This window comes from Alternaria rosae, assembly GCF_020736505.1.
Source record: "Alternaria rosae strain MPI-PUGE-AT-0040 chromosome Unknown BKA58scaffold_1, whole genome shotgun sequence".
In the NCBI taxonomy this organism is placed as follows: Eukaryota; Fungi; Ascomycota; class Dothideomycetes; order Pleosporales; family Pleosporaceae; genus Alternaria; species Alternaria rosae.
The window spans coordinates 2459157-2481262 of NW_025763570.1; the positions used below are offsets into that span (position 1 = coordinate 2459157).

Consider the following 22106-nt stretch of genomic DNA (forward strand, 5'->3'; position numbering starts at 1 on the left):
TTGTGCCCGCAGCCTGGGGCCCTCCACCCACCAAGGTTTGACAGGGCTCAAGAGCCTCTGAACTCACACATCAGGTCGACACTGTAGCACGTTGGAACTCTGCCTCAGCAGACCCTTTCACCTTTCCAATCTCACTCGGGAACATCCAATCGACTGTTGGGCACACCTGACAGCGTGCGGCGTTGCACTCGACAGACAGCCTGACCCAACACGCTTTATCCAGCAAATGAGCGCCTGGCTGATTCGACGCCTGCCCACGATTCCGTGACATAAATTGCATTTGTTTGCAGCGCTGCATTCAGCAAATCCATGCTCAATCACGCATCGCTCCATCGGTTACATCGCACCTGCCAAGAGCCACAGTGCAGCACCTTCAGCGGCCGGCTTAGTACGCTACAGTCGGTAATCCACTTACAGACAATCCGCTTGCTGCGTTGGCAGCCTGACACACACCTGGGCATGTCGGCCGTTTCGTCCATGAGATGAAGCGGCCAAGCAACGATGTCATCGACGCTGCAAGAGGTACTGTACCGCCGAAATTCTCGCCGCCGGTGGGCTTTGGGCATGTATGCAGCTCTACCCATGGGCTGGATCGGAGCTTACGGCGGACAGTCGGGAAGCCATGGTGCCATATCGAGTCTGGCAACGACAACCTCCCAAGTGCAGCGACGATCCGTGCTGTTTCAACCAGCCCATGCCATCGGTGGAGAAGCTTATGTAATTATGGCTGGCCCGATGACCTGGGTGCTGTGGGGATCACGCCCCTCTTCGCTTGCCGCTTGAAGAGTCGGCAACAGCAAGCTTTCATTAGCAGTCAAGCCGAACTCTAACTTTTACTCCCCGGTGGTTTCTGGGTCTTCCATCAACAGCCCATCATTCCCTTGCTGGTACCTTGTACTGCACGCACGTGTCGGGCGTGTACCGCGCACATGCAATCAACGGCAACTTCCGCCTGCCGAGCCGGCACCACCGCTGCTGGCCGCCGTTGCTACCCTTATCCATCGCAGTATTCCAGCATTAACATGCCTCGGGCCTTGCGCGACGCGTACTAAGTCTAGACGACTGCGACATTCCAATGCGACGTCGAAGCCGCTTTGCATCTCGGTGCACACTGCCGAAATTGCATCCCATGTAGGCGCTTCGTGAGATTGACAAGGCCTTTGTCTGGCGGAGACTCGAAATCATTAGGTTTGAGTGAAAACGCATGTTGTTGATGCACCATATCGCAGGAGTCAGCAAGAACAGAAAGGCCTAGAAATCCCAGCATCCTGAGACGGAGCGCGGCATAGGTCCATCAGCTACGCTTTACAACATGCCGCAATGCTCTAATACTAGAAGCCCTCAACGTTATACGTGTTTCCTCTGGGTCGACTCACTTTTTACGATGTCTTGTCATATGCAAAAAAAAAATACCGGAACAGATTCATCAAGACGTCCCACGATAAGCAATTTCACCCCAAAGCCAAGCGTGATCGACTTCGCAAGGAGCAGACAACCTGGCGAACAAATTAATACTTTGCATCGGACCCGGGCATAGTCGTTGTTAGGCTCCGTCGTGAAGCTACAACATCCGTCTACCAACGTCGCCTCGCTCTGCAAGATTTGTTGCAGGGTCTCTGAAACGCCAACAAGTACCGTAGTGGAGACAGCGGTACGGCAAAGCTTGACTCAGTCGTCTGGGCCAGAACATCACCGTAAGAGTAAGTTAGGGGGTAGGTCCCCGTGCGCCGCGCAGAGCTCAGTCCTCTTCCGCCTCCGCACCATTCCGTCCCACCCTTTCCCGGTATTTTGGGCTGCAACGGTCGGGTGTTGAGCTCGCGTTCGGAATCTGCTATAGGGAGATCATCCAGCGTATCGCTCAAACAGACAGGGTCTGTCACCGAGGCTGCCGGAAGGGTGACGCGTGCTCGGAACCGCCTATCTCCGCTGTGCAAGGCGTGGAGGACAGAATGGCTCGCAAAGTATTCGGAGATGTGACAATGTGGAAGCATCACCGGTTGGACGCTACGACTTCGGTCAATATTCGATATCGTTACATCTCGTCGCCTCCCGAAGCAATAGTGTCGCTTTTTATAACCACCAGTCTCACATCAGGTTCCACGAAGTCATGGCGCTATTTCATTCGCATTGCGATAACATGGGCAATCAAGAGAAGACAGCAATAAGATGATCAGGAACACACCGTCACAAATTTCTTGAACAAAAATGACACATATGGGATACAGGTACATATTGCTATCAAAAATCCCTTGTATGTGGTTCATCAGACCACTTTTCAATATTCGGCCTTCGTGGTTTTGAATCCAGGGCACCCGTGTTGTAGGACTTTACAGCTTATATACCATGGCGCTTTCAGGAGGAACAGAGACATCGTTGGAATTTTCTTAGCGCCGACGAAAAGCACGGCAGACCTCATAGCATCAAGGCGAAACCTTGCATGGCAGAAGATGTGTATGTACCAGGCTTGAGCCAAGTCGGGAATCTTGCCTCGACCAACTAGAGAATGCCCCTCGTCATGAACTGTGTATTTAGCTGCAGATCATGAAATTTAGAGTGTGTAAGCTGTAGTCTCCCCGCCTTCGCTCTCGAGACTCCACATGTTCTGACACTCTCTTTCGCCTTGAATCCACCCCGCTCTTGTTTACAAGACCTTCGTATGATTTCGATAATTTGTGGCGAACAGGACAAATGGAAAGACGCAAATGTCTTTTGGATTCGCAACGTGAGCCAGTTCCATGACTGTGACATGGCTTTTGAAATCGCTCATCGCTCATCGCTCATCGCTCATCGCGCTGAGCGCACGAGACGACGCCGTTGAAGTCTGGAAGAGTGTTTGGAGAACCAGGAAGCACGGTTGTCAGCATATGAGATTCTCCGGATGAAACAACTCTTCCTTTGTCTGCATATGACGAGTATGGATATACGTCTAGGTCGCCAGCAGAAAGTCCAGGCTGTCAGCCATCATGTTGAATTTTTCAACCCGAGACAGTCGCCTATGCCAGGGTGACGGACATACTTCGGAACAAAACGATGTGGCATCGACAAGATGACTGTATGCCCGGGCAGCAGGAAGCTTTCTTCCTTTCAGCTAATTGCGTGGCTTGATGGCCTGCGTTGAAAAGGTCGCAATCAGCTGAGATCTTTGATGAATGACCACTTTTGACGAAGTTGCAATCTGGAGAGCAACAGAGCAAGGTTAGAGAGAAGCATTTGAGAATATGCCAGAATCGAACGGGAACGCCTGAGACACAACAGGCAAGAAATACCAGTGATGGGTAATGTGAGAGATGTGAGTATAGGTAGCTAATACAGTATACACAGACCAGCAGTAACGAATGCAACGCTAAATGCAAGACACCAATCCAACTCCTTTCCAACCCCACCAAAGCCCAACACTCAGACAGTCCACAGTCTACAATCTGCTCTCCCATCCCCTCCTTCCGTCTTCACCCTCCCATCTCTCGGGCCAAACCTTGCCCAAAGCTTCCCAGATGTGGCCTACAAACTCAATCTTGAGACCCTGGGTGACTTCCAACGGCAGATCCCTAGCATCCTTTCTGTTGCCCTCGGGAAGGAGTACTCTTTCGACGCCCGCCCTCAGCGCTCCAATCAGCTTCTCTTTGATACCGCCGACAGGTAACACTCTTCCGCGGAGTGATATTTCACCAGTCATGGCCAATGTAGGCGGAACGGGTTGGTTAGAGAAGAGGGAGATAAGTCCGATGGTGTGCGCGAGGCCGGCACTGGGACCGTCTTTGGGAATAGCACCAGAGGGGCAGTGAACGTGGATGCTACGACTCTTCATGATGTCTTCGTCGTGGCTTGCACTCAAACCGAGATCAAATGCATGGGCCTTGACCCAAGTCAAGGCTACCTCTACACTCTCCTTGAGTACGTCACCTAGTTTGCCGGTAAGCTGGACGCGGCCTGAGCCGGGCATATCTGCTATCTCGATGAACAGAATAGAGCCTTGCCCGCCGGTGCTATATGCGACCAGCCCTGTGATAACACCAGGGCGGGAGGATTGCTCAGTGAGTTCTTCGGCAAACTTCTCGATGCCGAGCGTGGTATCGAGATCTTCCAAGGTGACAACAGGGGAGTACGCTGCGAGAGTGTTTGTGTCTTTCGCCGTGGCGTATTCGACGGCTTTGGAACGACAGACGGAGCCGATTTCGCGTTCGAGGTTTCGCACACCGGATTCGCGTGTGTAGGATGTGATGATCTTGTCGAGCACGTCGGTCGGGATGTTGAGGTTCTCGTGGTGGAGACCATTGCTGGTGATCTGCTTCGGAATCAGATGTCTTGATGCGATATGCCTCTTCTCAAGTGTAGTGTAACCGGAGAGCTGGATGGTCTCCATACGATCGAGAAGCGGTGGGGGAATGGTGTCGAGCGAGTTTGCGGTGGCGATGAAGAGCACCTTGGAAAGGTCAATGGGAATGTTAACGTAGTGGTCTGTGAAAGTATGGTTCTGCTCTGGATCGAGCACCTCGAGCATGGCTGCACCGGGGTCGCCATTGTGGTTCGACATGCCTAGCTTGTCGATTTCGTCAAGCAGGAAGACTGGGTTCGCAACGCCGACCTTCTTCAGGCCGTTGACGATGAGACCAGGCATAGCAGCGACATAGGTCCTACGGTGGCCGCGGATCTCCGCCTCATCACGTACACCTCCAAGCGAGATGCGGTGGAACTTGCGACCAAGCGCGGTAGCGACTGACTTGGCCAACGAAGTCTTTCCCGTTCCTGGCGGCCCAACAAGCAGCAGGATCGGCGACTTGTCGACCATGCGCTTCTTCTCCAACAGCCGCAGTTCAGTCTCGGATGGTTCCTTTGCAACCTTGTCTTCGGGGTCTTGTTCCTTGGCCTCCTCATCTCCCTCGGGTGTATCGGCGAGGGCGCGGATCTGGTCATCGATGGTCCTGTTTGCCTGCTCCTTGAGCTTGAGCACTGCCAAATACTCAAGTAGTCTCTTCTTGATCTTCTCGAGACCATAGTGATCGTCGTCGAGCTGCTTCTTTGCCTTGACCAATGTAGTGGCGTCAAGTTGATCGACTGTCGTTTTGGTCCAGGGGATTTCGGCGAGGTTCTCGAGGTAGTTCCTGCAGACCTGGTATTCTGCTTGGGCTGGGTTCATCTTCTGCAGCCTCGACAGCTCGCGCTGAGCCACCTTGTCAGCATCTGGGGACAACTTGGCATCTTGGAGCCTCTTCTTCAGCTCGTCAATCTCGTTCGGCTCTTCTTCGCCGGCCTGTTGCTGCCCACCGCCTGGGAAGCCGGCAGGGAATCCAGCTGGGAGACCGCCACCCATCTTGCCTCTTCTTGACAGGGCTTCCTGCTGCAGCCGTCGCAGTGTGTCCATGTCCAAGCTGCCGCCCTGTGTCTGTGTTGTTGTGACAGTCATGCGCGTGTTGCCTTGGATGCTGCTGATCTGCCGCTGGAGAATCTCGATGACCCTGTCCACTCTCTCCTTGACGTCTACAGCTGCCAGAATGCGCAGCGTCTCCTCGTGTGTACTTTCCACCACGTTGGCCATGAAGTCGGCCAGCGCCCCAGCCTCTGACAAGTCTTTCCTTGTAATGTACATCTCGAGTCTCCGCGCGACAATGGGCGAGAGCGTAACTTGTGGAGTGCGCGGTAGAATGGCGGAGAGGCGGACGAGGGCGAGCAGCTCGCGCGACAGCTGCTTGAGGAGGTTGAACTGGTTCAGGAGGTCTGCACTCGCGATGTCGACTGTGCCAGTCAGTATGCGTCCAGCACCAATTCAGACGGCGATATACGTACTGTACTCGTCGACGGCCATGAGTTCTCCCTCAAAGTACGGCCGCTCCTGCACGACGTCGACGACCTGCACCCTCTCCAGGCCCTCGACCACCAGGCTCAGGTCGCCCTGCCGTCTGCCTTGGACACCGCTGACCTTGGCGATGCAAGCATATCCATAGATGTCTTTCTTAGTCGCCTGCATGGGATCGCTCTCGAACACCGTCTTGTCCCCCTGATGGCCATCGTCGATCAGCAGCTGTCCGTCCGGACCCAGCGTGTTCGACTTCAGCGGCACGCAGGCTACCGTGATCGCCGCGTCGGGCTTCGCGGTAGGGCTAATGCTGTATATCTTGGCGAGGATGGCAGCGACATCGGAGCGGTTGGTGATGGGGATCTTGAGTGTTGTGCCAGGGAGGACGGCGAGCGGTGGCGCGAGCGGAATGAGCGGGAGCACCTTGGTGCTGGTCTTGGAAGAGCCTTTGCCCATCATGAGGTGCTGACGACGAGTTGCTGGCGAGATGGGTTGAGCGTGTGAGCGAGGAAGGCGCGATGTCGCGTGGTGACGTGCGGACCCGCTGGGCAGTGTCGCTGGTGCGGACTCCCGAAGGATGAGAGGGTACCAGATGGACGGTGCAGAACAAAGAGACAGCACCCCAACGTGTTTCACGTAAACAAGTACACCAGTATGTCGCACTCGCAAGCTAGACTGTCCTGTAGATAGAAGCGTCAATGCGACGGCGACATGGTCGGCGGAGGAGGCGTGATAGCTTCCAGAAGATGCTCTCACGGGCCAGACCGAGGTTAAACTAGCCGGCGCGAATCACGTCCATCGTGACGCCCTCGCCCTCGCCATCGCCATCTGATAACGTGACCTCCGCATCCCGCTCGCAATCTTGCCGTCATCGCACGCTCTACCATGCGTTTGTCGTCACGTTTCAGCACTAAAGTCCATGTCGATGGGGGCGCGAGGGAACAGCAAGCCCAAACCGGGCAACGAGTACCGTGATACACACAACCATATTTGACTAAGCACTGCATGCTGTCGCAGAGTCTCTCATATATGGACAAGGCGTCCTGTTGCAGGTGTAGCTCAAATCACATGACGCTAATCCAGTAACGTTTACTCAAAATCATTCGATTCTTTTTATGCTCATGTACACCTACTACGCTACACTGTACATCGCGTGTCTTCTGCTTGCGCCACATCTGTAATCGCAAGACGTACATGGCATCCTACCCTTGTTCAGTGCCAAGGTGGACAGCCCATGTTCTACAAGTCCTCTCTATCAAGACAATGCCCAGCTTCAGCTATCGTCTCCATGAACCAATCGCGGGTATGCCGTACAAGCTTCCCTCAACCCATGGTCGGGGTGTTCCTACCATGCGTAGCGGACGACATACTGTAAGGGGCCTGCCAATACGCCGTTAGTGACCCAATCTTCATGCTGTAGCTCGTGAATGGCTCACCAAGACTTTCTTGGCATTAAGAATCCTCCAGGCCAAATTCTTGACCGTGCCATCGGCTTGTACCACCTCAGGAGCGAACTCGATACCAAACCTGGACATCGTCAGTCACAAAATCCATGCAACAACGCACCAAGGGAGAGAACTTACATTTGGTGGACTGCGAAGACAACACGTCGCGCAAATTTGCCATCTCGTTCAACTAGACTGCCAAAAGTTTCTTCCGAGGTAGATGGCGCGATTTCGGGGTCGCGATCAAAGCAGTTCTGGATGACCGCAAGCAGCGTCTCCTCCACCGCGCGCTGGATCGTACCGTTGGCATCCGCTTCAACGTCATTCTCGTCAAACCTTGGGATTCGGATCTCGAAAGCTTGTGAAAGCGCCATGACGTGATGTCGACCACCGTGGTGGTACCGGAATTCGAATACACCAGTAGTCCACCAGAGCTTGTCTCCACGAAACTCGACCTCGCCAGTGTAGCAATCGGATGATTCTTCATCCGTGCTATCGGCTGGTACGAGCTTGTCCGAAACCAAGATGCCGTCATCAGCTCTCGTAGAGTCAAAGACATCGGGGTTGGTGGCTACCCATCGCCCATTGGAACTGATGCGTGTAACTTCTCGAGATTGGTTGTCAGCAACCATGTACAGGCCGATCCAGTCTTTCTTGCTGTGGTTGATAGGTGCTTGCCAGCGAACCCTGATGGGTGCACCGTACTCGAGGATGAGTGTTTTGAAACCATTGGTACGAACAGCTGGTGTTCTTGCCAACTCTCCTTCGCGACCACCGCTCTTTTGCTGCTCTACTATCGGTGGGGAGAGGGTACCCTCAACCTCGAGCCTGTATTGCTTCGCATCCAGACCTACGGGTTCCGACGAACGGCCGCTGACGGGAATGCGCGTTGGGTAAGATTTGAATCGGCTTGTTGTATCCTTGATCAAGGCATCGACATGGGCAGCCACTTTGCGTCTTACGTTATCCAGAAACTCTTCGATAAATTCCATAGTAGAGTTGAGATACTCGTCGGCTGCCGACTGCCATTGGCGTACTGGATCTGGTAGTGCTTGGCGTACGGTTTTACTGACTCCCGACATCTCACGTAGGTTTCGCCCATACAACTAACGATACACTGTCAGTAAAGTCCTGGTCAAGGCAACGCATTGTGCATCGCAAAGAACCTTGACTAAAGGAACGCTGGACCTACCTTAATGACATGAGGCTTCTCGACAAACTGGAGGAACGCGAGGTTGAGGACATGGGCGGTCGTAGCAAGATAGAAGATCGCGGGGTTCCAAGTAATGAGAGCTACGCCCCAGACACCAGCTAATCCCAGAACACGATCGGGGTTGTTCAGAAAACGATAAATACCGGAGTAAGTGAGTGACCTTGAAGGCGGATCGAAGAAGAAGTCGCCACAAAACTGCAGAGATGAAGATGCAGCGTTAGCGTAAATCCTACATTCACTTCAAATGTCCAAGACTTACCCATCCAAACTCCCCCAGAGACTCGTAGATGCTCATGGCAACCCAGAGCTGAAGTACAATCATACCCGAGCCAAGGACATGTCGGAAAAGCGTGAGGCCATTAAGACCATCAGCAGGCAGACTGTACATTTTCCACGCTACAGCAAGAAACGAGGCGTGGCTCATGGTCATGCTCATATGGTATAGTGATTTCCATTGGCGCCAGGCTTCCTCCTTCGTGTCGCCGTACTTGATGAAATGTTTGGTCCAGTTCTTCTTCTTTGACTGTCGATCTAGAATGTAGCCTAGTCCTAACGCGTACCAGAGCCGCCACCCGAAGGCGTTGATGAAGAGAAACGTTCGTACCAACCAAGTGTTGGGTGTTAGCGTCGCCAAGCACATCATGTAGAACGAAAGCAATACTACCGTGAGATCAATGGATCGATGAAAATCCGTGTTCAGAGGCCCTACAATATGGTGCGTTTGGGCTGGTTGGTGCTTGGTGGGATCGTAGGCGGTATCAGAGAAGGCGAGATCAGACTGGCTAGTTTTAGGCCGGTCTTCGAGCTGGAGATCTCCAGAATTGTGGCGCGTACGGCGGGGAGGCGGCGGATTGTACAAGCGGTTTATGTGAGGCTCCTCAACTATGGAAAGGAAGGCAAATTGGGCTGCATGGGCGATAATCGAGATTGCTAGGACTTTGTAGCTTGCCATCATGAGGGCAATACCATAGTATCCAGCATAGCCTATTGAATACATGGGACTGGTGAACCGGCGAGTTAGCGTCTTTTTCAGCTGAAGGTGCCATGGAACCTCTTACTGCGGTGCCATCTCAAAGACGCCATCGAAGGTCAGGCTTTGATCAATGAGGTAGAAGAAATCGCCCCAATACCTGTCTCGCATGTCAGACGTCTATCTTTCAGAGCCAAGGAGGGGTTCCCAACCAAGCGAAGTCCTTGACAACTCTGTGGGCGTCTAGCTTGACCCACAGGTTGAAAAGAAATAGAACAACACCAGTTGTCCAGCGCAGGATCCACAAGAGAAAGCTTTCTTGGGGACGGTTGAAGCAGGCGAGGGCGAACAGGCAGTATGAAACGAAGTCACACATGAGTATAAGGTCTACTACACGCCTAAACACGAGCCACGTGTTGTACTCAAGCGGCGCTTCGTCGAAGTTATAATCGTTGGGAATCTTGGTCTCTAGTTCCCGCTTGAGGAGCTTATACAGGGCGGGGTGTGGATTCTTGCCAGATTCAGGCTTCTCGAAGACATGGCTTTGTTTCGCCCAGAGGACGAGACGGTTGTGTTTAGACTGGCCATCGAGTAACCAGCCGATACCGGCATTGTAACCGGCGCGCCAGAAGAGGAAGATGATTGCGAATATGGGTATGCGGGCGCTTTTGGGCAGTACGATGAAGGTCAGGATCAGGGCAGCAAGCACGGCGAGGACTGCTATATCGGACAAGTTCTTGGGTTGCGAGGGCGAGAGCAGCTGCGAGACCATGTCGTGAGTCTGTGGAACGATGAAGACTAGACGTGTAGTGTTAGTATGAGTAGTTCGTGGTACGGGTGGACACGCTATGCATGCATAGTAATTGCTTTCGTTTCGGTGCAGCACGAGGGGCGGCATACCTGTACCGTCTGGAGTTCTTCCATAGGTTCGTTTCTTGCTGTCATCTTTGTGATTCTTGTCTTCTTGGTCGTTCAGCTCCAAAACCTTTTGCTTAGCATCGTCTGCGTTGTTGAGATGCAGTGGCTTAGCCGACGGCCGCTCGCGTAGCTGGCCATCGTCGGCGTTGGACCCATTGCTAACATCAGCCATGTTGGATGAGACGAAGCAATGGAAAAGGTATCGATTCTTGCGGCCCCCGCCAGGTGAGGGGTTCGCCGGTTGATATTGCTGGGACGGCTGCGGCGCGAGCTTGCCGCGACGCTATGCAAGCACTGCGCAGTGGTCTGCTGTATGAACTGCCGGGATGGAGTGGAGGCACTCGTTGGAGCCACACAGCACGGCTCTAGGTTCCGTCTTTCTTGGACACCAGGAACTCACGCTTCTCTTCTTTAGGCCGACGGACGGGCGTAGAGTGTTGAACTCTAGCTAGCGTGCAGATGTTGAACGTGGATCTGAGGGGAGAGGTGGTTCGGTTGTCTGCAAGTCGCGCAAACACGGGTGCGCTGTGATGACGGCACAGTGTGGGGCAGCCCGCTTCACCAAATAGGGCAGCGATGGGCCGAGGCCAAATGACAAACGCAAGCAACCAATTCTTGTATTTCACATGGTAAACATCAACAGGCTGTAGCTACCTCGTTCTCTCCCGCTCAAATGTCCTGTCTTGCATATTCTCTGAACAGCTTTTGCTCCGATGGATCCGCATTCGCCAATTGTGCCTGCTGCCGAGTTGAAGAAAGGCGCCATCGGAAGCGATCGAGCGTGATGGAAATGTGTGGATCCAATTATATACACCGCTGACCGCACCAATGAGTGTGGGACCCTGCCAATAATATTATGTACCGTGGGGTGTTATGGAACCTGCCTGACATGCCAGCGTGGTCTCATTATAGAGAGCTTCTTCTGTACTCGAGCTTGCCACCCGGGGCAGTTGCGCCCGTGCTGGACTTGGCTAAATACAGGCCACACAAGCCATCATCTATATCCCCAAGTGAACTTTGCCATCGTGCTTGGCCCATGCTTGCATGACTGACAAGGCATCTGTGCAGAAGCTCCAACACCACCAGACTTGACGTTGTGGCTGCCATCGTCGAAGGAAGATTGACTTCGGCTAGTCGTATAGCTAGACTCCCTTCCTGGTTCGTATACGTGGACTGAGGGTGGAATATCGGAGCCTCGGGGCTCAGCAGGAAATGCATCGGCGTGTTGGACGATGCACATTGTATAGGGTCGATCTTTCGGGTATGCTGCGCATCGCGTGGCTGCTTGTAGTCATTCGACATCATTCCGTCGATACTTATGGCTTCCAGGTGCTCGCCTGGTGCGACATCTAAGGTGAAAAAAGGGTTGGTACTTTCTCTCTGGGATTGAGAGAGAGCCGACTCATTCATCCAACCGTTCCAACTCGTTTCTGTAGGCGCCGATTCCAAGGCTCTTGGATACGAGCATCCTGTCGAGATTGAGGCAAAGTCTGATAACGTTGAGGATGTGGCTGTAGATGGCAGAGAGACGGTCTCGGCGATGTAAATGTTTGCTTTGCAAGCCTGGAGGTTGTTGAGAAAAGCTTGCTCATCCTGCTCTCGGTGCTTTATCTCATTCTCCAATTTACGTTTGACCTGTTGAAACCTCTTCCTCTTCTTCCGTGGTAGTGAGGGATCCGTGACCAGCCGGCGTTCTGTTCGAGCTTGCTTCTTACGTAGAACCTGCAAATAGGTAACACGATTGGCGAGTCCATCCTCCAGGATTTCCTTCTCGGACTGCAGTGTTGAGAGATCGGCATTCCAAGTAGGACACTCGTTCGTAGGGAAGGAACTGTTGGTAACGGGGGTGACCCGCAGCTGAGAGGGGCCCATGTTGCGGATGGTACAGTAATCGCTTTTTTGCAAGACCAGTGAGTAATAGGTTGAGCCACAGCTGATGTCCGGCACATGAAATCGGGATGTTGCAGATGCAGTGCTTCCACTTCGTCTGATTGAAAGACTTATTTGATCGCGGGCGAACTCAGCAGACCGCAGCGTCTATGTTCAATAGAGACTAATCACCTTTAGCGAGTGCATGTTCCATACAATATGAACGCTGTCGCGAATGACGGGAACAACAAGTGCAAGCAAGGCTCGGGAAGAGCAGTGGCGTAACGCCCGACTCGAGTGTCAGCGCGGTTGGCGGCCAGTCACCCATCTCGTAGCCATCACAGAGCAATGAGAGTTGTAATCAGACTGCGACAAAGCCATGTGCCCGGAGACAATTGTAATCTTGGAAGGGCCACCAAGAGGTGTCGGGAGGCTTGCCGCAGCTAGGCTCTGTGCTGGACTCTCCTATCATGGGGTGCTCGAGTCGCTCAGGCCGCCAGACCCATGAAGCACGACATTCATGCGGGGTGCAAAGGTGTGCACGATTGCTGCTTTGCCGTCTTTGTTGAAAACGTCTTCACCCTGCGTCTGGTGACCGTGTCAGACGCATTGAGACTCCGTAAGCATTCGCGTGAATTGGGTTCAGTACTTCCGACGTTTCAAAAGGCATGCGGAGTTAGGCGGTAATGATGGAATCAGGTACGGCTCTAGCGGATGCCGTTCGTTTGTTCGGCCGTGGTATTGTGATGCCCTATGCAAGGGGGGAAGCCACGATGTGCTTCTGTGCTTGGTGCGTAGCGTCATTCGAGGCGACGCAACATCAGTGAAATGATGTGACAGCCGACATGCACGCATAAAAGGGGAGTCTCATACGAGCTGCGTTTGCTTGAATTCCTCGGCAGCCCTCATCTTGAAAGAAACTTTGGATATTGGCAAACTGGTGAGTAAGGAGCGAGACGAAAGCGCCGAGAAAACCAGCATTGGCCCTTTTGCGCAGAACGACTCAGAGTCGGCCACCAAATGCACTGCGATCGTTTCGTGGTATGAGTGCTGAGATGATATTGAAAGGGAGTGCGAGTGATCTCAAAGAGGGATAGCGCGCGAGTGAGAGCACCTGCATGCGTGTCATGTCACAGCGGGTATGCGGGCGACCAAGGTTGTTGTTGCATGACGTGCGGTTCGTGGCTTTTCAGCACGACGTCCAGCGGACGATGCATGGATAGCTGACACGGATGGTGAATGTGTATAAGTCTGATGATTGTTTTCTGACGCGCGGACTTTTCCGCACGCTGTTGTTCCGCGCTGGTGTTGCACCTCGCGTCATCGTAAACTTGGGGCCTTATTGCCCAGGTGTGCATCGACTGGAGCTAACCTTTGAAGGCTCACAGCCGATCACGTGATGATTCTGCATCAGAGTCCCGAGGTCTGCCCAGCCGGTCGTTACGGTTGCTGCCCACATGCTTCTGCTCGTTAACACACTTGTACCTGACATGCTCCATGCCGTCTACGCCAATGCCAACCGCGTCTAGCAAGTCGCTCACCTTGCCGATCAAGTTGCCATGCCCAGCCATGATTGAGCGCACAGTAATGTGTCAACAAGTTCGCGACTCCACTGTGACGGCATCGCTTATGCAGTAAGGCATCGACCCCGCAACAGGCAGCGTGGTCATCCACGAATATGTCACGGCCGGCGAGAGTTTGCGACCGAGGAACAGCATCAGCCTGCTCTGCAGCGTGTTCCTGGACGCTGTGGTCTGGTGTCGGTTTTCGAGACCTTCCTTCTTTGCCTTGCTCCCGGACTTCCGTCCTTTCCCTAGCCGGCACACATTGACGTCATCATTATGGACTCGTAACAATGCTTGACGTCCCATCTGCCATGCTTCCGGATGGCATTGGTACCAGAGTAGATTGTCGGCGGGGTTGTTACCGATGATGTGCTCGACTCGAACAGGCGTTTTTCTCGCGCCGCCGTTGACCGTGAGAAGGAACCGCGTCTGATTTGTCGCGTGTTTGCGAGTGATATTACCACCACAGCCGCTAGCCAGGCAGTACAGATTCTGACGAAGTAATGCATTCTACACTATTCCGTTTGAACAGTTACCGGCCCTCTAGTCACCGTCAGCTACCGCACGGCATAAGCGTCCGAGTACCCACATTACGTACTTTTACGCGCTGTATAAGTATCGCGCGACCCTCGGCATAAGACGCATCTAGTAGACCGGCTCTTGAGGGGCATACCGATTGACTACAGTATCCAATTTCAAACATTCCAGAGAGATGGCGACCAAAATAATCGACATACGCACGGACACGGCCGAGTCGGATATCCTCGCTGATATCAAGAAGGGCCTTCGGCCTCTGGATGGCGGCGAAAAGAAGCTGCCTACGTTGCTGCTTTATGAGTAAGCAACGATTGGGTCAGCCCATGATGCACGCTAACCTTTTGTTTCTTCTTTCAGCCAGGAAGGCCTTCGTTTATTCGAAGAGATCACGTACCAGGACGAGTGAGCAGCTTCACGTTTGGTTTACATAAACACCAAGCTAATGAATGTTTGCAATGCTAGGTATTACCTAACAAATGCTGAGATTGAAGTCCTTGAGACGTATGCGGAGAAAATCGCCGAACGAATCCCGACGGGATCCATTGTCGTGGAACTGGGGAGCGGGTACGGTCCTGCTCGCACTTCGCAAGAGATTGGAAACGAGCCCTGTGCTTCGTGAATACTAATGTATTTGCAGCAACCTCAGGAAAGTAAACATCCTCTTGCAAGCCGTCGACCGTCTTGGCAAAGACGTCGAGTATTACGCAGTCGATCTTTCCCTGCCGGAGCTGGAGAGAACATTTGGGGAAATACCTACAGGTGAGTGTTCATTCTATCATGCTCGACATTGAGGGGGGTAGTGTAATTTGTATAGTGCGGCACGTTTGCATCACTTTCCTGTCAATGTGGCTTAGACCTACATGAACCTGCATACATGCACCTCAACACATTGGTGGCCCAGACACTTATCTCCTTATCATTGCGCAATACGGGGCGATCCGACCGCCCGAGCTTCGCTAATCAAGCACGCAGAAGGGTACAAGCACGTCAAATGCTTTGGCCTATATGGCACCTACGATGATGCCCTTGAGTGGCTGAAGACTCCCGAAGTCGAAGCGAAACCGAAAACGATCCTTTGGCTGGGCTCTAGCTTGGGCAACTTCAAGCGCCATGAAGTACCGCAATTCCTTGCTGGATTTGGTGCGGTTCTCCAGACTGGTGATACTATGCTCATCGGTATCGATTCATGCAAGGATCCCGAGGTAAACCTATCGCACCCACAGGCCTGCAAGCATCCACTGAGCTGATTTCTATCCTAGCGTGTTTACCATGCATACAACGATCGTAGCGGTGTAACACACAAGTTCATCCTCAACGGGCTGAAGCACGCAAACGCACTCATGGGCGAAGAAGCTTTCGATATCCAGGACTGGGAAGCCATCGGAGAGTACGACGAACATGCTGGAAGACATCACGCTTTTGTCGCACCACGCAAGGATACTGTTGTCGACGGTGTCAGTATCAAGCAGGGCGAGAGAGTTCGCATCGAAGAATCCTACAAGTATAGCCGCGAGGAAGCAAAGGAGCTTTGGGAGTTGGCCAAACTCGCAGAGAACGTTGTGTGGGCAAACTCGAAGGGCGACTACGGCCTGCATTTCGTCTCCAAGCCTGCAGTGTTCTTCCCTACCAAACCCGAGGAATACGCAGCGAAGCCGGTGCCATCTTTGGTCGAGTGGCGTGAGCTTTGGACGGCCTGGGATGCGGTCACCAAGGACATGATATCTGAGGAAGAGCTACTATCTAAGCCCATCAAGCTTCGCAACGAGTGCATATTCTACCTTGGCCATATTCCTACATTCTTGGACATTCACATCGCCCGTGCCACTGATGGCAAGTCGTCGGACCCTACCTACTTCTGGAAGATCTTTGAACGTGGTGTTGACCCTGATGTTGAAGACCCAACTCAGTGTCACGCTCACTCCGAGGTTCCCGAAGAGTGGCCCCCACTGGACACGATCCTGAGATTTCAAGAGACTGTGCGACAAAAGGTTGAAGCGCTGTACACTTCGGGAGAAGCAGAGTCGAATGGTCGCGTGTCGCGAGCACTGTGGATCGGCTTTGAACATGAAGCCATGCACCTAGAGACATTACTCTATATGCTGATTCAGAGCGACAAAGTATTACCACCTCCAGGAACCAAAATCCCAGACTTTTCGGCATTTGCAGCGCAATCCGAGACTCTAGCAACCGCCAACGAGTGGTTCACCATACCCGAAGCGGACATCGACATCGGCCTCGAAGACCCCGAGAATGACTTTGAGACCAAGCGGTACTTTGGCTGGGATAACGAGAGACCTCACCGTTCAGCACATGTCGAGTCCTTCCGCGCAAAGGCTCGGCCAATCACAAACGGGGAGTATGCCACATATCTATCCGAAACAGGAAAGACATGTATGTAATCACTGCAGCGAGAGCGGCCGCATGTCTTGATCAAAAGTCTAAGCTCGTCTGCTAACTTGTCGAATGCAGCCATACCTGCATCGTGGTGCGAACAGCCATACTCAAATGCCAAGGACCTGAGCACTGGCAAGAGAGACAGCGTTGTAAACGGCCACCATGAAGGTGTTAATGGCTCATCTCAGAGCAATACCGAAGGGAAGTTTGTACGTACTGTTTACGGCACTGTTCCCTTGAAATTCGTCATGGGCTGGCCTGTGGTTGCCTCCTACGACGAATTAGCTGGCTGTGCGCATTGGATGGGCGGTCGCATCCCTACCATAGAAGAAGCACGAAGCATCTACAGCTATGTCGACAGCATGAAGCCCGAGTTCGAGAGCTCGCTTGGAAACACGATTCCAGCAGTGAATGGGTACGATGCACGTCACTCATCTTCGTAGACTCTTGACTAACGGTCTGCAGCCATTTGATCAACGAAGGCGTTTTTGAGACGCCGCCATCCCAAGCTTTGTCAAACGGCGACTCTGGCGCAGCATCTAGTCTCAACCCCCGCAATCTTTTCATTGACCTTGAAGGAACGAACGTGGGCTTCAAACACTGGCATCCAGTTTCAGTGGTCGAGAAGGGCAACAAGCTCTGCGGCCAATCTGACCTTGGTGGTGTTTGGGAGTGGACTAGCACTGTGCTGGAGAAGCATGATGGCTTCGAGCCAATGGAGTTGTATCCAGGCTATACAGGTATGATGCAATGCGACGGACTTCTGCTCCTCAACACATGATGAGACGATATCGCTGACAGCAGGCAGCCGATTTCTTCGACGGTAAACACAACGTCACCCTGGGTGGATCATGGGCGACGCATCCACGCATCGCTGGGCGTAAGACCTTGTAAGTGAATAGCGGCTGCAGCTGAGACCACCTGACTAACGTATCGAAGCGTCAACTGGTATCAACGCAACTATCCCTATGTCTGGGCCGGTGCGCGCATTGTGTCGGATGTTTAGCAGTGATACTTGTTGCGTAGTTTTCGCGTTTGTATGGTGTCAAAATCCTGTCTAATCCAGGCCGTTATGATGCAACAACGCGAGACCTCGCGGATGGTCGGTTTACTGCATTCTTCACCGCAACGACGACGAGTCGTTTCCTCACAACGACCTGAAGGCATTCTTTTTGATCGAAGATACATGAGAGTCGCGCAAGTCTCGTTGGTTGCTGTCTCTACAGAAGTCATTTCATTGTTGTCACAGTCACAGTCACTCGCTCTTTCCGCCCAATTACGTAGTCAGCCTCGGAGCAGCCCTGAATACGCTGTTACACCGGTCAACAGCCGTTGCACATCGCCCCGCTACATTGCCACCAATAATCCCAAACAATTGTGCGTCTTCTTACTGCACTCTGTGTCCAAGCAGAATTATCGTCTCAATCGCGCGTGCATTTCCCGCTCACACTCTCAAAACATCATATCCTAGCTGCTCTGCCTTCCCGCCATCAGCCTACTCAGGTCGCGATCGATTTGGAAAGCGCAAACAGAATTAAGATGGTCAACAGTCTCCTCTTCAAGTGGGAGGATTCGGAGGCGCTCAAGTGAGTTGCTGATCCCAGTGCTTGTTTGTTTGGGCCACCGGAACGCAGTCCTAAGGCAACCACCCAAAGCAGACGGTCGCTAACAACAATCGAATAGACACCACTGCGGCTTTTGCGAGCGTCCGTTGAGCCATCCCGGCGCGAGGGCGTCTTGTTTCGGCAAGCACAGCGAGCCATGCGTGCGCTTCCATCAGGTTCGTTGCATGGGACATACCCAAGGCGAACAATGCACTAATATCTTCAGGCTATGTTCATGCGACTTCGCGGTCACACTTGCAAATACTGCATGGGTATTGAGGAGCAACACTACAAGCGTCATCACGATATTGCCGAGCGCTTACGAGCCGTCTATGAGGGTTGTGGCGAGATCGACTGGAACATCGTACCGGATGAATCTGAGCTAGAAGAACGTGGAAAGGCGAGAGATCTCAGCGATGAGGACACTCTATCCTCGAAGCGTGAGCGGAAGGATGCCAAGCGTCTGGCAAGAGCGGCGAGTAGATCTAGAGTCGTCACGCAGGAGGAGATTAGGTACATCGACTCGGTTGTACATTCAGCTGAAGGCATAACGAGCAACAACGCGGACGGGCCACGAAATCCGGAAGAGATCGAGGAGATTGAGCGACAGCTTCGTGTAGGTGCTGAGTCTGTCGCTTTGGTATCGACTCTGTTTAAATCACTGACTACTCCACAGTACCACGCCCATGTTTACAGCACTCAAGTCGGCCGGAAGGGACTTAGAAAGCTCGCTGAGGCACCTGCGGAGTCTCTAGACGTTGACTTCGAAGCCGAAATGGACCGCATCTTGGAAACCTTCCGTATCGACGAGCTACTCAGACGCAACACCAAAACGAAGGGAATGCAGGGAAAAGAACTCAAAATATTTCAAGGCCTCGTTGATACATTCAAGCAAGCCATTCTCGAGGACATCGTTTTGGTCAAGAAAGACAATGCCGAAGTGCGAATGCGGCGAGCAGGCTATCTCCGATACACCAGCAAGACTGCGTACGGTATTGTAGAAGAGAGGTATACTAGAAAGGACTGGAAAACTGGAGAGAAGGTCGCGTCTAGTCTGAGTGATTCCAGTGGTGTTATCACCCCCGCGGATGAGACTGCTCCACCGGTCAGGTTCGTTGCCCTCACCCCATCTTTCGTCGCGCGAAATTGCGACAAGACGCTGTCCAAGTTCGTTGGATTGTGCGACTCAATTATTTCCAAAACTGACAAAAATTTAGTGATCAGGACGATGACCAGTCGCCGCGGTGGTCTGGTGACCTTGATATCTCTGACCGAAGGCATCTTAAGAGCAACCACAAGCGCGTGAACGGCGACGACGGACTCTACCATGCGGATATCGAGCCCTATCATACTCCGCTATTACCTTTACCACCCGCCCCAACCTCGAATAGACAGTCGGCTGCGGTTCTGGTGATAAACGTCAAGGCTTTAGAGCGGGGGCCGACTACTGTGCCTGGCAGGATCAACAAATCGCAACCAGCTCCTGATGGATGGCAAATCGTCACAAACGGAGTGACACCAACAAAATCGGTAGCAAATACGCGCGCTTGGGGTAACATTCCAAGTAAGCCTCCCGCTCGTGCTCCTCGGCCTGGACCGACTCCATGGCTTTCCGATTCGCGCGACTTTCCAGGACTCTCAATCACACGGAGCCCTACAAGTGAGCCTTATAGCCAAGCTCCAGCAGTAAAGCCTCCAAAGGTTTGGGGTATGTCAGCCCCCGAGAGCTTTACGTCTGAGACGGAAGACTCTGTCAACGGCCATCTCGCAATCTCCCAGAGGAAGAAGGCTAAGAAAGCACGAGAGGCGAAGCGCAAGGCAAAGAAGCAGTCTACATCGGAGGCAGCTATGAGTCTTTCTGATCTTCGAACTGAAGCCACTGAAGATATCGATGGGGTGGGTGACGTTTTAGCACAAGCTGCTTCCACGCTACCTGAGACTATGCTTTACACTAAGGACCACGATAGTTGTCAGAATGTGCTATCATACACGGCGATCGCCAGTGGTCACGATGCGTCCGCCGAGGTGGTATCAGAGCCAGTCTCTACGGACACGGCATTCGCTAAGGAGGTATCTCCAGTACCTCTGCCTGAACCTATACTACTGATCACAAAACATGGCAAACACATGCACTGGATTAGATTTATACGCAAATTTGTCGGCGATCAACTCACGAATCCGTTCCCGCCGTCCTGGAATGGCTGTTCACACAGCACGTCATGTTCGTTTGAGAACAATGACATCCTTGATTGTCCCTTTCATGAGCCTCGTAAGTTCATCATAACCGGCACTTAGCAACAGACACTGACTCTAACGTAGACTGTCCCTGTGTTGATCCTTTGGGAGATCAATGCTACCTAGTGATGCCATGCCTAGACTTGTGTAGCACCGGGCCTTTCAATCGCCTCCGTGGAGAGAAACTACTGTCACTATACGAGAAGGACCATCGAACCAAGGGCCGCTTGATGCTAGTAGACGATGACCTGATCAACTATCTCATGGAAGATCCGACTATTCGAGCGCGCAATCGCAACCCAGATGGCGTACCTGCTCGTCTACAGAAAGAGTACGACCACGTTAAGAATGGCCTCAGTCCTGGAGCACTCATTGCTCAAGAGCTTCGATTCGAGCGACTTTATGCGAAGAACGGATTCACCAAGCAGGAGCTCACTCAGGTCATGTTACAGAATATCCAGCATAACGAATTCGAGCGTCCAGGTACAAAATACATGTGCTACTGTCATGCTACCGCACCGAAGGGTGAATCACCCGCGAAGGACACTGTCATTTGCTCACACCGCGACTGTACTACGAGGTACTTTCACAAGTCATGTGTAAAGAAGCTCGGTGTGGAGAAGGTGTCGCGCTGGTACTGCACATCATGCGAACAGCAGATGAAGATACTTGCATGTCAGACGCTACGTGGATTAGGCTATACCGATGTCCCCATGGAGCATCTTTGCAGCCCCTCACACGGGCTGAACGCGGACGACTTCGAAGAGATGTTTGATGAGAAGTTCAGGCAGATGATGAACTCACCCGACATGGACTACCTTACACTGCTACCTCCCGAGATTATATACAAGGTTAGAGGACTTGGCGGGCTGTCTTCCATGCCTGAAAAGTACCAGAAGCAGCTGAGGGAGAAGGTTAGGGCTCTTGGCCTCAAGTTAGCGGGAGCGGACATTGATTTCTCGGTGTCTGATGAAATGCGACGCGTGCTTTGAGGGTTGTACCATCCAAGTGGCTGTTTCGGCGTCAATTCGGTACATCTGACGTAAGGTTCTCACTTCCAATGAAATATGAGGGATGAGTAATGCGAAAGAAGAGAGGGCATGTTTGGAAGCAATGTATAGGCATACGGAACACATCAAACCAAGGTACCTTCATCATGGCTCCCATGGTTTGCAAAGAACTGAAGCCGCAGTTTTTCACTTCAAATCTGTTATCACAGTTGTCTGCTCTTTTTTTCTTTTTTCAATTCTCTTACATCAGCCTCCCTTCTGCCTCAGCTACGTTCTACTCTGTCTCAGCTCTCCACGCTACCGGATATCTCCAGCCTTCATCAAAGCGACAGCCACATTAGCTCTTAACTACTGACGAGCGCCTCCAATATCCAATATCCAATATCCAATATCCAATATCCAATATCCAATATCCAATATCCAATATCCAATATCCAATATCCAATATCCAATATCCAATATCCAATATCCAAAGACCACGCGCACACCACACAGACATGTCATCTCCTACCGACACCGTACACAGCCGTGTTCACGTCTCTACATATCCGCTCA

General features: G+C 52.5%; 5 protein-coding genes across 5 annotated transcripts; 2 read left to right on the top strand and 3 right to left on the bottom strand.

Annotated features, from left to right (window-relative positions):
* Positions 1-3268: 3268 nt before the first annotated feature.
* On the bottom strand, positions 3269-6616 carry BKA58DRAFT_464203 (Lon protease C-terminal proteolytic domain-containing protein). The gene is made up of 2 exons (XM_046174901.1): positions 5782-6616; positions 3269-5730 (listed from the first exon to the last, which is right to left on the bottom strand). The coding sequence occupies exons 1-2, from the start codon at positions 6248-6250 to the stop codon at positions 3413-3415; spliced, it is 2787 nt and encodes a 928-aa protein (XP_046031103.1). The 5' UTR covers positions 6251-6616; the 3' UTR covers positions 3269-3412.
* A 263-nt stretch (positions 6617-6879) lies between these two features.
* On the bottom strand, positions 6880-10826 carry BKA58DRAFT_372962 (phospholipid methyltransferase-domain-containing protein). Its single transcript, XM_046169172.1, has 8 exons — positions 10320-10826; positions 9632-10217; positions 9508-9579; positions 8709-9450; positions 8429-8644; positions 7375-8342; positions 7228-7318; positions 6880-7171 (listed from the first exon to the last, which is right to left on the bottom strand). Exons 1-8 carry the CDS (start codon positions 10507-10509, stop codon positions 7115-7117), a joined length of 2922 nt encoding a protein of 973 aa, XP_046031104.1. The 5' UTR covers positions 10510-10826; the 3' UTR covers positions 6880-7114.
* A 115-nt stretch (positions 10827-10941) lies between these two features.
* On the bottom strand, positions 10942-12528 carry BKA58DRAFT_15753 (uncharacterized protein). The gene has a single exon (XM_046164895.1). The coding sequence runs from the start codon at positions 12207-12209 to the stop codon at positions 11244-11246; it is 966 nt and encodes a 321-aa protein (XP_046031105.1). The 5' UTR covers positions 12210-12528; the 3' UTR covers positions 10942-11243.
* A 1854-nt stretch (positions 12529-14382) lies between these two features.
* BKA58DRAFT_15757 (C-type lectin protein) lies at positions 14383-18174 on the top strand. Its single transcript, XM_046164897.1, has 10 exons — positions 14383-14608; positions 14666-14710; positions 14771-14872; positions 14946-15067; positions 15281-15510; positions 15568-16699; positions 16778-17117; positions 17168-17442; positions 17511-17592; positions 17642-18174. The coding sequence occupies exons 1-10, from the start codon at positions 14484-14486 to the stop codon at positions 17706-17708; spliced, it is 2520 nt and encodes an 839-aa protein (XP_046031106.1). The 5' UTR covers positions 14383-14483; the 3' UTR covers positions 17709-18174.
* Positions 18175-18241: 67 nt separating this feature from the next.
* On the top strand, positions 18242-21938 carry BKA58DRAFT_350911 (uncharacterized protein; the record flags this gene model as incomplete). The annotated part of the gene is made up of 6 exons (XM_046168536.1): positions 18242-18288; positions 18386-18482; positions 18533-18922; positions 18983-19416; positions 19524-20575; positions 20626-21938. 6 exons carry the CDS (start codon positions 18242-18244, stop codon positions 21531-21533), a joined length of 2928 nt encoding a protein of 975 aa, XP_046031107.1. The 3' UTR covers positions 21534-21938.
* Positions 21939-22106: the final 168 nt, after the last annotated feature.

Coding starts and splice junctions, on each gene's coding strand:
- BKA58DRAFT_464203 (XM_046174901.1), bottom strand. CDS start 6,250: ATGATGGGCAAAGGCTCTTCCAAGACCAGCACCAAGGTGCTCCCGCTC. Junction 5,731..5,781: donor CATGGCCGTCGACGAGTACA/GTACGTATATCG, acceptor TGACTGGCACAG/TCGACATCGCGAGTGCAGAC.
- BKA58DRAFT_372962 (XM_046169172.1), bottom strand. CDS start 10,509: ATGGCTGATGTTAGCAATGGGTCCAACGCCGACGATGGCCAGCTACGC. Junction 10,218..10,319: donor AAGAACTCCAGACGGTACAG/GTATGCCGCCCC, acceptor CTACACGTCTAG/TCTTCATCGTTCCACAGACT. Junction 7,172..7,227: donor TTAATGCCAAGAAAGTCTTG/GTGAGCCATTCA, acceptor GCGTATTGGCAG/GCCCCTTACAGTATGTCGTC.
- BKA58DRAFT_15753 (XM_046164895.1), bottom strand. CDS start 12,209: ATGGGCCCCTCTCAGCTGCGGGTCACCCCCGTTACCAACAGTTCCTTC.
- BKA58DRAFT_15757 (XM_046164897.1), top strand. CDS start 14,484: ATGGCGACCAAAATAATCGACATACGCACGGACACGGCCGAGTCGGAT. Junction 14,609..14,665: donor CCTACGTTGCTGCTTTATGA/GTAAGCAACGAT, acceptor TTCTTCTTTCAG/CCAGGAAGGCCTTCGTTTAT. Junction 16,700..16,777: donor ATCCGAAACAGGAAAGACAT/GTATGTAATCAC, acceptor TGTCGAATGCAG/CCATACCTGCATCGTGGTGC.